Genomic DNA, 16,081 nt, shown 5'->3' on the forward strand with positions numbered 1-16,081 from the left:
ATTTTTTTTTTTATTTAAACTGGTTCATAAAATGTTTTTTTTTTTTTTTAAATTTCATTTGATAAATTCAATATTCTCTTTTTTTTACCCGCCAAATGGAGCGTAAGAAAGTATTTTATTAAATTTATCGACAACTGAAATACAATTTATTTAAAAATTAAACAAATTATTAAAAGTTTAAGAACTTGTTAAACTGACTACATTTAAATAAATTAAATATAAATATACATAACTAAATTTACAATGAATTAATTTTGGTTAGTAAAAGTAAATTACGTGAAAGGATTTATTTTCACACCGGAAATATTTAATTAGCATAACGGCTGGAGGACTATAAATAAAATAAAGTAACAAAAGATAACGATGTTGAAGACAAGATAAGAAATAGGATGAAGGCGATGCATCTTGAAAGCGACACGTACAGAAGATTAACCGTAGAAGAAGAGTACAGGGGGTTTTAAAGACGTGAAAGACGGCGTAATGCTTTTCTGTGGTTTCTTATAGTATAGTATAGTGTGTTCATTGAAAAGCCATCGGTGGTGGCAATGGCAAACGACCGACGACGGCGTAAATACCAAAATACTCAGGTTTCAAATAAAATACAATTTTAAGTAAAAAAAAAAACAAGCAGTTTGTGCACCAGGTACGTTAAGACGGTATAGAAAATGCAGAGGTTGAGAGTGAGAGAGTACGCAGAATGACGATGAGAGGTAACGAGTGTAACTGGATCGTGGCAAGTTCTGCACCAGTTGAAAGCACCCACCGGTGGTGAAAGCTGTGTAGCGATGTATAGCAGTGAAGGCAGTTCTACTGCTGGTGCTGGTGCTGGTACGAGAGCTAGAGCTAGAGCTAGAGATGAAACTGGTGGTGGAGTTTAACGCGCGAGCTTTTCGTCGTCGTTTTCGATCGATGCAACGCCCGCGTAAAGAGAAACGAGAGTAGTAGTGAGTATATAGAGTATAGACGAGATGAGAACGAGGAATAAACGACGGGCGTCGCCTCGCCGACGTTCTTCATTCTCTAAAGTAAATCGCTTTGCTGGCAGTTTCATCCTGCTACCGCAAAACTGCACTTTTCACTTCTCTGAGATGGAAAAGACACAAATTTACTATCGGGCATTTTAAAACTCTTGAAAAGTCGTGGAATGAAAAATATAAAAAAATTAAATTTCGAGAAAGGATAAAAAAAAAAGGAAAAGTTTAAAAAACCTTTTGGGGTTACTGTAATATTTAAAATTGTAGTATTATAGATTTTATTTTTTAGTCTGATAAAAATAGATTTGAATACAACCCAGCTCTCAATATTCACTATCTTCCATATTTTTTTTTATACTGTATAATATTTACTGTAAATTATCCGCAGGCTAAAACTTTTTTCACATTTAAATTTTCAGCCGTTGTACGTTTGCTCTGTTTCTGTTTCTACCACTTAAAAATTTTTTACATCTTTTTCGTTTACTTTTTTTTATTTCTTTATGTAAGCAACGTAAAATATATATGAAACAATAATCAAAAAATAAAAAAATATAATGAAATAAAATAATAATTTTTCTACTAAAAAAAATTCTTAACCGTAGCACCATATAAAATCCACTCGTCGACATAAACAAAGTACGTGAGTTTGTGGTAAAGTTAAGAGTACAAACACTTTGACGCGATAAAATAAAAAAAAAAGTAGACAACACAAATAAGACTTGAATGACATAGAGGTTGTATAAATAATCAAAGGCTACTCTTCAGATAAAAGATCTCAACAAATATGACCATTCAAATTATTTTTAACGACCAGTTCTTTGCGAATAAACATGCTAAACAACCAACATACATGGTAAGAAATATTTTGCGGACATCACTATGTCAGTACACGGAGAGAAAATTATGGTAACAGTTACAATATATTATGGGAATTGTTCCCATACTGCATAGTAACCGGTTTTTTTCAAATGTTGATTATAGGAACGGCACCCATATATATTATGGTGATCATTCCTATAATTATGGGTATAATTCCCATATGGTATCGGAATAGTTCCTGTGGAATCATGGTAATCGTTACCATGTTACTATGATAATGGTTACCATAATATTATAGGAATAGTTACCATAATATACAGGGCTTGTTCCCATATACACTTAGGAACCATTACAATGTGGTTATAGGATCGGTTACTATTTGCTTGTGGGAACTATTCCTATGAGTATGGTAATGATTACCATGATTCTTTCACATGCGATATGGGAACTGTTACCATAATGATAGGATTGTTCCCATACTTATGGGAACTTTTCCCAGAAAGTATGGGTCTATATCCCATTATCCCAAGTAATCGTTACCATAACGGTATGGAATGATATTTCATAAACGTACTAGCAACAGTTACCATAATTTTCTCTCCGTGTATGGGCGTGAACGCCATATTGTATGGTATCGAAGATTTTTATACGTCGTAAAATTATATGCAATGTATGTTCCATTATCGTTCAGCATAGTAACCTTTCTTGTGCTAGACAGGAACTGTTGCTTTCATTTACATGTCTGAGTGCTGTTTACAACATTAGTTCCCGCTGAACAGTAGTCAGAACTGTGACTGAAAGCAACGGTTCCTGGCTAGTATAAGAATGGTTACTATGCTGAACGACAATGGAACGCATTTGTCCGGAGTCACGCATCCCCCACAGGACCTATATCTATTTTATATAGTAACACATCTATTGCTGAAAGGAACCTGTACTATTAAGAAAGCGAATAGTGATTGTGAACACAATATGTGTAACATAGTAATGGCTGCTATGTTGGATCGTACTCAGTCATATGTAAAATCAACCCATGCCTATTATAACGAAAACTCGTAATGTTCTAAGATTAATTCTTACATGCTTTACGATCATTCTTGTGTAGCACAGGAACCATCCCTATCTATTTTTTTCCGTACAGTACTATACAGTACCGTAAATAACGCCATATTTCTGGGACTCATTACAATACTGTCTTAGAATATTTCACATACTATTTGAGTATCTGTCTTGAGACCATACCAGCATGGTGTTGAACGCCAGCTATTTCTTACCGTGTAAATATTGATATCAGTATCAAATATTAATTCATCAAAAGCACCAGCAATTAATAATAAAATCACTTGACTGATATCGATAGGAAATATTTAAAATCCAAAGAGAATTGCTGGTAATGTATTAACATTCATCAAGATGTTAGCATGTTATAGGTTATATAGTAATAGAATATACCGATGTACCAACGAGGAAACTAATGAGCAATTTTCCTCAATGAAATACAAATCGATATAATTGGCCCTGTGTAGCGGTTAGTGAACGAGCCTCTGCCTCAACCTCTGCATCTGTCTCTGAGTAGTAGGGGATGACACAACTATATATACACTCTTGATGACGACAGGAACAGAGGGATGAGATACTGAGATAGTGGTACTACAAGTAGGAATATCGGAGCAGGCAAGAGTCAGCGTAGGAGAAGGAGGAGAGGGAAGAGGAGAAGGAATATAGATGGGCTGCAGCGAGTGCCGGACCGGCAATTACCTCGATCTCCGACACTACTGCCATCACTAATGTTCCAAGATATTCCAGTTAACTAGCTGAGTGTCGACCTCCTCATTCCTACAGTCAACCCGGCCCTTAAGCCTCTTTGTCCCTTTTCATTCACAATCACCGTCTTCCTCTTTAACTTTATCTCTTCTCTCGCTACCTATTTGCCCTTTGCTCCCTTTTTACCTTACGTTAAACAGATATATATCTATATTGAATGTCTTGTGGGTATATTACTCAGTGTGTGTTCAGAGAGACAAGAATTAAAGTCAAAGCGATGCGAAACTCGTACATGAAACGCTTGGAGCGAGAAAAGGGGTGTACACAAGCTAATTTATTGCTCGTTTCCGTGTCCCTCATACTACAATATCATTTCGACCCTAAACTATACACTCTATACACATATACATAAGCTTTAAACTCTAAGGCAATTCAATTCTACATATGGATCCTTGTGATGCTAAACTCAGAAAATTATATTTAACTCATACTGGCTCAAACTTTCTCTGTTCCACATAATACTCAACGTCACTTGATCTTTTTAGTACCACGAGCACATGTTCAGCATTCTGTTGTTATTTCGTATTATATATATATATATATATATATATATTTAGCAATAAAATTCAAAAACAGAGATACGGATAATTATCTTTGGGTTTATTAGAATTTTAATGCTCGACGGCTTTAAACCGATGGCTGCATATTGTTTTTCCTTTTATTGTTTGTTTTTTTATTTAAAAAAAAAAAATTTATTTTTACTTCTGGACTGTTACGCTTTAGTGGATCGTAACTGAGTAACTGTAATAATCCTTGGGTAATAAAGACGTAAAAAAAAAATTAAAACTAACTGAATGCGGCGATTAAGTGCGAGCAGAATTGTAGTACGGGAAGTAATTATTTGACCAATTGAATTTGATTGCCATGAGACATTTTCTAATGACAGTGCCGGTGGTAGGATCATTAGGGATTCCGATCACGATTTAACATTGTCATGAGATTTAACGTCGTAATGAGAGAAAATTAAACCACCGAAAAAGAGTAAAAATTAAATAATACAGAAATATAAAATAATAATAATAATAATAATAATAATAATAATAATAATGATAATGATAATGCATTAATAATGAATTTGCATATAGCATTATTGCGATGTACGTTCATACGTACCTGCATCTATATTTTGTATAAATGTACACAGTAAACAGAATATTCTATTCATATGCATATTGCGGTCAGCCGCCTTATCGTGCTTTAACAATTATCCTCATCTTGTCGCTTTTTTTTTCTCTCCCCTTATTTTTTTGCGGCCTCTTTTTTTCACATATATATTTTAGTTTGAAACTTTTTTTCCGGGGCAACACACTGGACGCGATGGGAATTCTTCTCGTTGCCAAAATCGTAAAATTCCATAGAGAGAAGCCTGTGAGCTCATTTTACCTCAGATCCCGGAAAACCGAATTCCACAAGGAGATGAGATGTTCCCAAGCAGCATTCCACGGTTTAACTTTACCAGAGCTGAGGATGAAGATCATGAAAATTTACAGCTCTCACGGATAAAATTCTCTTTCTCATTCTCTATTTCTTGCTTCATTATTATTATTTTTATTATTATTGTTATTATATTTTTTTTTCCTTCAATGCACAGTTCTTTTTGTAGAGTGTATTTCGATGAAACCTCTCGACTAACTATTTGTTTACATCTAAATAATTCAAGACGAAATCAGAGATACTTAAAGATCTACTTTGCTACACCATTATAAATGCACTCACTTCAAGTTCAGTTCAATCAAACTAAAAAAAATAATTTATTTTAACCCTTACACGCATAAGAGACAATAATATACTGGCTAAGTAAAATCTTTTTTAAATTCATAATTCTTAATTTTTCAGTACTTTTTCATGGAACTGAAGAAATCTACTGGATGACTAGATTTTTTAAATGTTGCGCATGTAGATGCTGGTATATCGCCCAAAAATTGCAGCAACCCCCAACTTCCGGAAGTGCTCCGTGAGCAGTCAAATTACCTAAACTTTTTTCATTTTCGATGCGCGAAAAACATTTCGATTTTCAGACACATACTTTTTAAAGTTTTTGCGGAACACCTTCACATGTAATGGTGAAAGTTAGCAATAGAAAAAAAACCCAGCGTGCTAAATGGCGCCTGAAAAATCGCACAAATAATACATGCTCTCCATGTAGTGTTCATTTATGTTATACTTCAGATCGTAATTGTTTTGTAGACTTTCATAATATTTAGTATTATAAATAAGTATATACATTTAATAAATTGTATTTTCTATTATAGTTTATATTTGTTTTACAATAAAAGCGTGTAGTATTTTATTGTAATTCATTGAAAAATGTATACTTGAAGACATATATGTGTCCCTATTCCAAAGACACTGAAACATACACAATTTCTGTCTTAAATATTACTTTTATGTTGCATTAGATCAAAGTAGAACGTGTAAGGGTTAAAATGTTTGGTTGAAAATAAAAAATATTAATTTTACAACACATGAGTATGAGTTAATTGATATATTAATTTAAAAATGACTCTGAAAAGTTAAAATTAAAATGTCAACAGTCGAAACAGTAATTAAAATAATTATAAAAAATTTTTTTTAACAATGTTTAACTACCGTATAAAAAGGTCTATTGTTTTAAAAACAATATCCACAAATGAATGTGAAATCCGCGTTGGCAGTCACTAGTCTCTGGTCACGACCCCGATAAGCGTATCAAAGCCTTTACCCGATTCATGGCCAAACAAGAACAAGAGAGCCAGGATAAGAGGATTCCACAAGCTACGGTCCGCCATTACCCTGGCTTAGAGAGTGAAAAAGTAAAAGAGAATGAGTGAGACTGAGAGAACAAGTGAAATAAAAAATAGTACGTACAAATGGAATGAGAAGTAAGAAAAAGAATCAAAGACGTTACAGCAAAGACTTTAAACTCATCCTTTTAGATTTCCTATTCTTCGCTATTCGTGTTTGACACGTCTTTCCCATACTTGCGTCATTCGACAATATCACCAAGAGTAATACTCTTTACCTATATCTATTTCTCTAAACTATTTTTCCCAGGGGAATTTTAGTACGAGCAATAAAAAAAAGGAAGCTAAAACACATAAAAAAAAAAAAAGGTTTTAAATGAACGTTAAAATAATATTGGCCTATAAGAAAAAATGACTGGTGGAAATAAACTGAAATCGAAAAGACCCGATGAGGATTTATGATATATAATTACGTTTTACGCGCGTGTAATTAATCAAGTTAATTCGAGTACTAAAATATTAATGGATCAATATTACATATCGTTGAATCTGATAGTATAATCGTATTATTACCGGCGTTAAAAAAAGATAAAATTTAAAAATAGAATTTATAGCCGATAAAATAAATTTATCATTTTAGCAGGCGCGTGATAGGTTATTGTGATTGATAACCATAGAAACGATGTTGTAATTTTAATACACATATATTTTTTCAATTTAATTTAATCGTTACAAAAAAGCAATTTATATACGATGTCAAAAAGTTGCTATTGGTGAAGAAAAATCTTCGGTATAAGTTTTAGTTTCCACTATTTTATCTCTCATAGCTTTTAGTGGCAAGAAAACAATTCCATATCTCTCAGTAACAATTCTACTCAGGCCATTAATTTAATTGTAATAAAATATTTGATATATATTTTAACAATGGGAACTTTACGGACACGATCTTTATGTGACAGAATATAATGCTGACAATAGAGCAGTTAAATAATTAAAATTGTTTGAAAAAAATTTTTATGAGAGAATATCTTTACAATATGATAAAGTGTAATTAAGTGAAGAATAAAAAATATAGTAGACTTAAAGTAAGTTTTTCACTACTTGCTATCTGATAGCTGATGGAAGTAACCGGAAACACGTAATACATAACTCTTAAGTATCGCTGAAAATGGAGACGTGTCGTGGCAAACTTTTATGTTGAGGTTATATAACACGCATGAGAGATTTGCAATGGCTACCATGTTTACAAAGTTTGGTTATATTTGTAAAAATATACTTCTTTACATATCTATAGATGTACGTATTTAAGTGTGCAATACATTTAATATCTTCCTGGCAGTGATGGTCGTTGAAGATGCGGGTGAAAGTGGGAAAACTCGGAGATTACTCTCACGCGAGTAGAAAATGCAAAACTATTACACGTTTCGCCTCTCAAAAGTTGTTAAAATTTACGCTTTCATAGAGTACTGCTGAGTTATGCGCCACTCCATTTACATATATTTATAAATATATGTTTATATATTTATGAAGGTATCTAGGTAACATTATCAAAAAGAGAACGAGAGCATACACGTGCTTTAAAAACCACAAGAGGTTGCGCTTTACGAGCTTAATATTTATGTATCCGGAGATACTACGAGAATTTCACGATTCATCCAACCAGAAAACTTTGATTTTCTACATTATAAAAAGTACTAACGTACTTTTACTTCCATATATTTCTTTAACTTGATTTTTCCAATAAGAGCGCGATAACTGTCAATAAAAATTTATTTTTTTATTTATTTTATTCAAAGTTAAATGAAAAAAAAAAAAATTTGGAAAATCCAAAAATGCACGACTTATAATCCTCATTTACTATGAAATAATAAAATAATAATAAAAAATGGCGGGAAGCACGAATAAATTTAAAATATTTAAAATTTTTTTTTTTTTTTTTAATTATATTGTACTAGGCCGATAATGTACAAGCGCCTCTGGTGGAATAAATGTACGTATAATGTATAGATATATCACCATCCATGTTAATTTCACATAGATATATATGTATGTATAATTATGCAGCCTTTTTATTCTTTTATTAATTGTAATTAAACGACACTGAATTACCGAGCCATTTTCAATAGGGAACCTACAAATCTTTCAAAGAATTTTTAAAAAAAAAATTTGTTTCAATTATTGGATTTTTTCGCAAGTTATCGTGTCTACGGGTTTCATACTTGACGGACAGGAAATTTTTTTTAACTATTTTGATGTTTTTTCGGTTTTTATTGAACTAAATAAATTTTTGAAAAGTATGGAATTAATCTCCATTAAATTATCTTCAAAATGGTGTGCAACATATCTTAATTCGGTGAATCAACAAAGGTATAATAATTGAAATAGTTGTCGAAGTGAGGCGAAAAAAATTTTTCGATCGTAAAGCTCTCTCTGATGCTTCGCATCATGAATCGTGGAAAAAAAAAAACATACATTAGTATGGAAAATTACTTAATAATTTTTTAAAAAAGGTATGATCGATTGAGAGTTGGGTTCGAACCCAAGCTCTCAAAAAGCCGGTAGCTTAACGGTGCATAAAGTCCTCTACCTGGTACCTTATAACCCGGATGACCCGAAATTACGACCATCCATCTTACGGCATCAAATAAATTTATTGACTTCCTGAATGTCCAATTTAGCATTGAAAAATATTTTTTTACATGAAAAATCAATTTATTTGAAAAAATCCATAAGTATAATGCTTCCAACGTCCCAGGAAAGTAAAAAAAAACCCTTAGAATTATTTTAAGACAATGCAAATCAAATATAAAATATATATTTGTGGTAAAAATTTGCTCGAATTGATTTTTATTGCATTTATATACTTATGGGGGTTTTCAAATGAACGCTTCGTTCAAAGTAATGAAAATAATGCTTTAATAATGAAGTAAATTAATTTGTTTTTCAGACACAACGACTTGCCGTGGAATATTCGAAAGTTTCTGAAAAATCAGCTGCGAGATTTCCAATTTGACGATTTGAGAGATAGCCACCCTTGGTCCCACACAGCGTGGAGCCATACAGACTTACGAAGACTGAAAGAGGGAATGGTTGCAGCACAAGTAAGATAAATAATAATAATAGATAAAACTGATAATCTTTTGTAATCCGCTAACATTTCTGTTATTCACAAGAAAGTTTAACTCGACTTTCTCAATAGCTGTTTCCTTCATCCCTTCTTAAGAAATCGCTTTTCTCGCCTCTTATTCTTTGTACTCCTTGGTAGAAGTCTTTTCCGAGGCGCCGTTGAGCTTCCTTAATTACCAGAATCTTGCTAGCGCTACTTCCTATTTTCTTCGTTAATATATATATATATATATATACTTAAAAACAATGATCTGCTATTCGAAATGGTGAAAACGAGAAAATTAACGCGCCAACCGGTGTAAAATCGAGTACCCCGATGAAAGTAAGACAAAATGTTTTGAACTTTCCTTTTTATTTCTTACATTTTTTTTTTCTACTTCTTTCAAGTTGTTGGTTTTTTTTTCTCAGCTCTTTCTTGTTTTCATTATTTTTTTAAGTCAAGTTTTTTCTCAGTATAGTAAAGTCACGATAACGCTTAAGGACACCCAGGTTTTGAAATTCAAGTCTTTCCGCCGTGGCGAATTGCCGTCTTTGACTTGTTTGCCATACCTTCTCATTTATTCTATACATATATATATATATATATATATATATATATATATATATATATATATATATATATATATATATATTCACGTGAGCTTTTCTCTTACTTTGTGATCTCTCATTTAGCTTATGCCAACGACAATATCCGAAAAACTTTATTCGTCTCCAAGTCTTGGAATTTCTATTAAATTTTTCTCTTACACTTTTAAAACAGTCACAGAGAAAATTTACCAAAGTTGCTGATGATAGTTGATAGTAGTATATATAAATATAATATCTAACAAGGCGTACAACTATGATTTTAAAGTGGATTCTGCAGAAAACTTTTACGTCTGCACAACGATCCGTATTTTATTGTACCTCTATAAATGTTGATTCTCGGATGCTCGATAAAGCACATGTAGATACAATAAAATATTTTTTATATTATTTCCAACATTTCAACCGATATTTTTTTAACTTCCAACAATAAAAATTTCCAATGAAGAATAAAAAAAAATTTTTGTTATTTACAATCTCTGAACTATTTGTTATTAAAATCAATAAAATTTATTAACTTGTCAAAAGTTTAGCCCCGCGTAATTTCCCGTATCTTTTTCTCAAGTGCAAAGCTCTCGACTTCTCGAGCAGAATTTCGACACTTCCGATTGAAATTGAGCGCTCTAAAGATATCTATCTCGAGTTCTAGAGTGTTTCCGACGTCTGGCGACTTGCTCTTTAAATCTTCCTCAAGCTTCTAAGAAGTTGCCAGAAGCACACGGTACACTTCTTATACATCCAGTACCTCTTCACATATATCTGTACCATGTACATCCTGCTCACAACACGCTTTAAGGACTTCTCAATTTTCTCAGATATTTTTTTCGCCCTTTTTTTTTTTGTTATACACAAACTTGCAATCAAAAGTTTTATTCACAATAAGTTTAAAAAAAATATAATAGAGAAATAAAAAGTTTTCAATTGATATCTAGATAATATCGATCGTTTGTGCTGACTAAAGGGAGTCAATAAAAAAAAAAAAATTTAATTACTGTGATTACAAAGAATGAAAAAGGAAATCTATAAAAAAAATCCACCGAACAACTCATGATAAGGAAGCACGTCTTTGATTGATTAAAAATAACACTACAAAGAATAAATATCGCAATGAATGTTTACATTGTTCGTGAAAAATATGATAAATCTACACTTTTTATATATACATGGACATACTATTTATTAATCACTAAACGATTGAACAGAAAACCCAATAAACAACCGTTTCGAGTTAGGACAACAAAACGTCCCAGATTATAGAAAATCATCTTACTGTATTTAATTATAATGTCCAATTAACTATATAAACCTTGTCTCAAAAGTCGAGTTATTTTTGCTGAGTATCCATACATTGAAAACAATAAAAATAATTTTAAATTATTATAAAAATCAATTAAATCATATTATTTTAGGTTAATTAAAACATTAAACTTAATGTAGTGTCCTTTTTTACCAATAGAAGACATTCTTTCTTACCATTCGATGCAAAAACTATTGTAACGCATTGAGGAGGAAGGGCTTTCGATACTCGTGAGTTGGCAACACTTGCTTAACGGCTCGTGAACCAATCACAATCGTTGTCGGAAGCACCTTACACTCAATGCGTTAATATACTATATTAATACACATTCGCTCCGATTCAGAGTTTTAATAATAAAACAGTAATCCGACAAAATATCCTATGGACAAAATATTCTCCGAAATGATGTCTTTCAATATAATTTCCACAATTTTCCTGAACAACAAGCACCTAAATCAGGTGTGAATAGTACAAACAAACATTTAAATTTTGGTGCTGGAATCATTCATACATATTATAGTCTTTTTCAGTAATTCTTAGTTATTAACTCGTATTATATTGTTATTTCGATATTTGATATATATCGCAATGTTAAATATTTGGCAAACAATTCAATGTATTTATATAATTCAATAACTACTCTCTTAAAATGAATCAGTGAAAAGTGCTGCAAATCAGTGAATATTCACTGATTCATTTTAAGAGAATATGATATTGTTTTTTTATACTTAAGCTATTTGATTAGAGTGATCTAAAAATTGTTTAAATTTTTCTACACTAAAATAAATATTAAATTTCATTCTTCATATCATTGATATTTTTAACTTTTCATGTTTATTTTAGTGCTTATGACAATGGGAGTTAATTTGTCAAGGGATGTTTTGCTGATACGATATTTCGTCCGTATGATATTTTGTCGGGAATGAAAACGCGTGAAATTAATAAAACGAACACTTTTTGGAAGTGGATTTCACTACGAAGGGATTAAATAAATGAACAGTCATCCACTCCGGATTTACTCCACTAATGTATCATACAATATACAAAATATCAGTAAATTAAAACATGTATTATTGTAGTATAATTTTCTTGAGCTATAAATATAATATCATCATTACTAGGTTCAATAGAGCATACGAAATGCCACAGAGTTAATTATAGTGTCATTTCAACATTAATTAATTATTTAATTAATTAATTAATGAACAGGTGTAAAATACATTTGTACAAATTTCAAGCATTTCTCTTAATTAATTTATGTTTTTATTAAATTGCAAGCAATTTATATGTATGAATGTATAATTAACAATTATTGAATGATAATACTGATAATTAATAATGCTTCATTAGTATGCAACAGTAAGAATTCACTAGTTCGATCATATATATTTGTACTCATGACATTAAAATTGTTTTTTTAATGCATATATAAGTAGTGTGCATACATATGCATTAATTCCCACGCTTACAAAAATAAATAGAGTAATGTTGAAATGATAAGTAAACATTACGCTACGATAAGTGCATACATTGGTACGATAAGCGCGCATACATATGCTGTAAAAGTACAATTCATTGTAAAGTATAAAAGAGAATTTATTTTTTACTCAAGAGAGATAATGCAAAAAAAAGGAATATCTAAAGAACGTAAGAAATGTTTCAAGATGTCGGGTCGTAAATGTGATCGAAAGGCTTTTGCTTGTAGAGAGATTTTATAAAATGGTGAAAAATAAAATAAAACCAAGAAAAAAATGGATTTACGTATTGACTCAGTTCCTGCTGAATTTCAATATTTTTTTTTTTTAAATATTCTTACACGGAGAAAAAAGTATAGTAAAAATTACAATCTTATAGTAAAATTTACTAACAGATATGAAAATTACATTCTGTATTGTAATTATTACTAAACGTTTAGTAAAATCTACTAGTTAGTAATAATTACATAATAAGGTATTCAAAATTACTATGCGTAATGTACTTTTTGTTAAGACGATTATATTTTTTACTATTTGTATAGTAAATTTTACTATAAGTACTATAAATAAATACAAATTTAAGAAAGTAAATTTTCTAATATAATATAGGATTTGTTACTATACAAAATATTAAAAATTACTACACGCAATGTATTTTTTGCTAACAAGATTATATTTTTTTAATGTCTGTAGAGTAAATTCTACTATGTATAGATAAAATTAAAAGTTGGTGGGGATAGCATATACAAATATGTATTACAAGTTCTGCAACTTTTGCCTAAAGGAGACATCGGGCCGTCAGACATAGGAAAGGACTCGCGCGCGGGAGATCAGGGTTCGAATCTCGGTTGAAACCAACGTGATTTTTTAAAAAACAATAATCGACACTAACACCTATACAGATGACGTAAATTACTATAATAATCAAAATGATAACAAAAACAATGAAAAGTTAAAAGCTAATAAAAATTTTATTTTATTTTTTTCCATTCTAATATAGTAAAATTTACTAAACGAGATAGTAAAATTTACTAAATATAACTAAAAATTAATATGCAATATAGGAAATTTTCCATAGCCAGTATATGAGAAAATACTAAACGACTTGTAAAATATGCTTATCTGTTTATTAATTTTTCATATAAATCATGAGCGTTTCAAGATCACTATCTAAATTTAGTAATTATTCTCATATTTTTTAGTAAAATTTATTATATTTTTTTCTCCGCGTATAGTTTAAATAATAAATTTTCGAAGAAATAATGAAATAAATAAACTTTTTATGTCCTTTAATCATGATAAGTCCTTGATAATGATAAATATCTTTTTGAGACTTAGTTAGAGTATTATAACAAAGGATAAAGTAGCATTAGCCTGAATGAAGGTCCAGCAGGGTGGATACTAAAACTAAAGTTAGTCGCAAGTTGACCCTTATCATTTTGTCAATAACTCGGTACTAGTCTTAAATTACCTCGGTAACTGTCTCTCCAGTGAGTCAAGCCGACTCTCTCGGTTCTTCCATTACATTACATTTGATTCTTGATATTCGAGAAAAACTAGTTGTGAAATTTACGATCACTTGTCACGTCCAAGTGCTACTTTTTTATTAGTTTCAAAGTCAAATAAAATATTTTATGTCATAATCTTTTTAGTTTTATTGACGTACACTCTTTAGTCAGTTAAAAAAAAAAATAAATAAATAAATAAAATAAACGGGACGGAAAAAAACAAAATATAGAAAAATAATAAATAAGATAATAAGAGAACTGTGTGGATACAATTGAAGGCAGATGTTACTCTCCTTGTTGCAGTTTTCAAGAGTTTTACTTCGAATGGATAAAAATAAAAGGAGAAAAAGATAACATTCGGGTTTTCTACTCTCGTAACACACCCCCTGTCTCGGTACGTGAAAATAGCACTTTGGAACCTACACTCACGATATCGGAAAATCCATATATATCTGCAACTATATATATATTTAAAACTCGACAAGTATTTTCGCTCAGGCGAAGAAAAAAGCTCCGGAAGCCTTTTTAGTATCAAGACCGTATTTTCGGCCTCAACCAGGAAATGAAACCTAGCCCAGCCTTGAATCCTTGCATCACAACTGGGCCATCCTTTCTTCTGCACTCTGATGATAAGAAAATTCCATAGACTTTAGAGGAATAAAATAGACAATTGCAACGTTTAATTATTTTTAATTTTAATTTAATTAAAAATTACTTTATATTGATGTTTCATTATCGCAACTATTAATCAATTCACTAAAAATTAAATTTTATAAATCTAAAGCCTAGAATCTAAATTCAAATCATAGAGAAAATTTAAAGTTAGCCCATGAGCTTTTCCTCAACTATCTATACACGTTTACAGTTTACAAAGCCAGCAGTAGACAGTTATAACACGAAGTAGATATAAATCTACGTGTTGTGTACATGACTGTTGAATATAATATATATATATTACTTGTTTCGTAAACGTGACAAAGTCACTCATAGTATACTATAACCTCTTCACCTGCCATTTCTTTTTCACTTTAATACATATTTATATAAACATATGTGGGTTAGTAAATTTTAAAGCCTCTTGAGCTCAGTTCAAAGCATATTTACTTAGTAGTGTAAATAAAAATAAATATCATAAGTATAGGTATATAATTATACGTAAGTCAGATGAGTGGGTGTTGTGATTGGCAGGACGTTTAAATATATAATTAATAAGAGTCAAAATGAAATTAATTTTGTAAAGTGAAATTAATCCATGTCGTGGCAATTAAAAGCCAGCAAAATTAAGTAAAATTCAATTACCTTTCTATTCAATTCTCTTTCCACAAAACTATTGTACATATATATATATATATATATATATATATATATATATATATATATATGTATACAGTAGTACTTTGCCTTTATATTAAATCCTGCCATTCACACTCTCATGGTATATACACTTTCATATATATATATATATGTATATATCTACACTCGTATCTCAATTTCTCATTTGCAGTTCTGGTCGGCGTACGTGCCGTGCTCGTCACAGCATCTCGACTCGGTGCAGTTGGCCCTGGAGCAGATCGACCTGATTCGACGCTTGGTGAACAAGCATACCCAGAATATGGTCCTCGTTACTACAGCTGAAGGTATATATATATATATATGTATTACTGTACCTACATATGTATGTACGTATGTAACTGTCGGAGAATAGAATATGCCTAGATAATGGATATTCACGATCTCATTCTCGGTATCA

General features: G+C 30.9%; 1 protein-coding gene across 2 annotated transcripts in view; it reads left to right on the forward strand.

The window, feature by feature from the left end:
• The window catches only part of LOC103576453 (dipeptidase 1), a 60,106-nt gene that overhangs the window by 5,493 nt on the left and 38,532 nt on the right, over window positions 1-16,081 (forward strand). For both annotated transcript variants that reach the window (XM_053739270.1, XM_053739273.1), the window contains 2 exons: window positions 9,288-9,441; window positions 15,836-15,968. In XM_053739270.1, the coding sequence (XP_053595245.1) occupies window positions 9,288-9,441; window positions 15,836-15,968 (287 nt within the window). The remainder of the gene's footprint in view (window positions 1-9,287; window positions 9,442-15,835; window positions 15,969-16,081) is intronic.

This window comes from Microplitis demolitor, chromosome 1 (assembly GCF_026212275.2).
Source record: "Microplitis demolitor isolate Queensland-Clemson2020A chromosome 1, iyMicDemo2.1a, whole genome shotgun sequence".
Taxonomy (NCBI): domain Eukaryota; kingdom Metazoa; phylum Arthropoda; class Insecta; order Hymenoptera; family Braconidae; genus Microplitis; species Microplitis demolitor.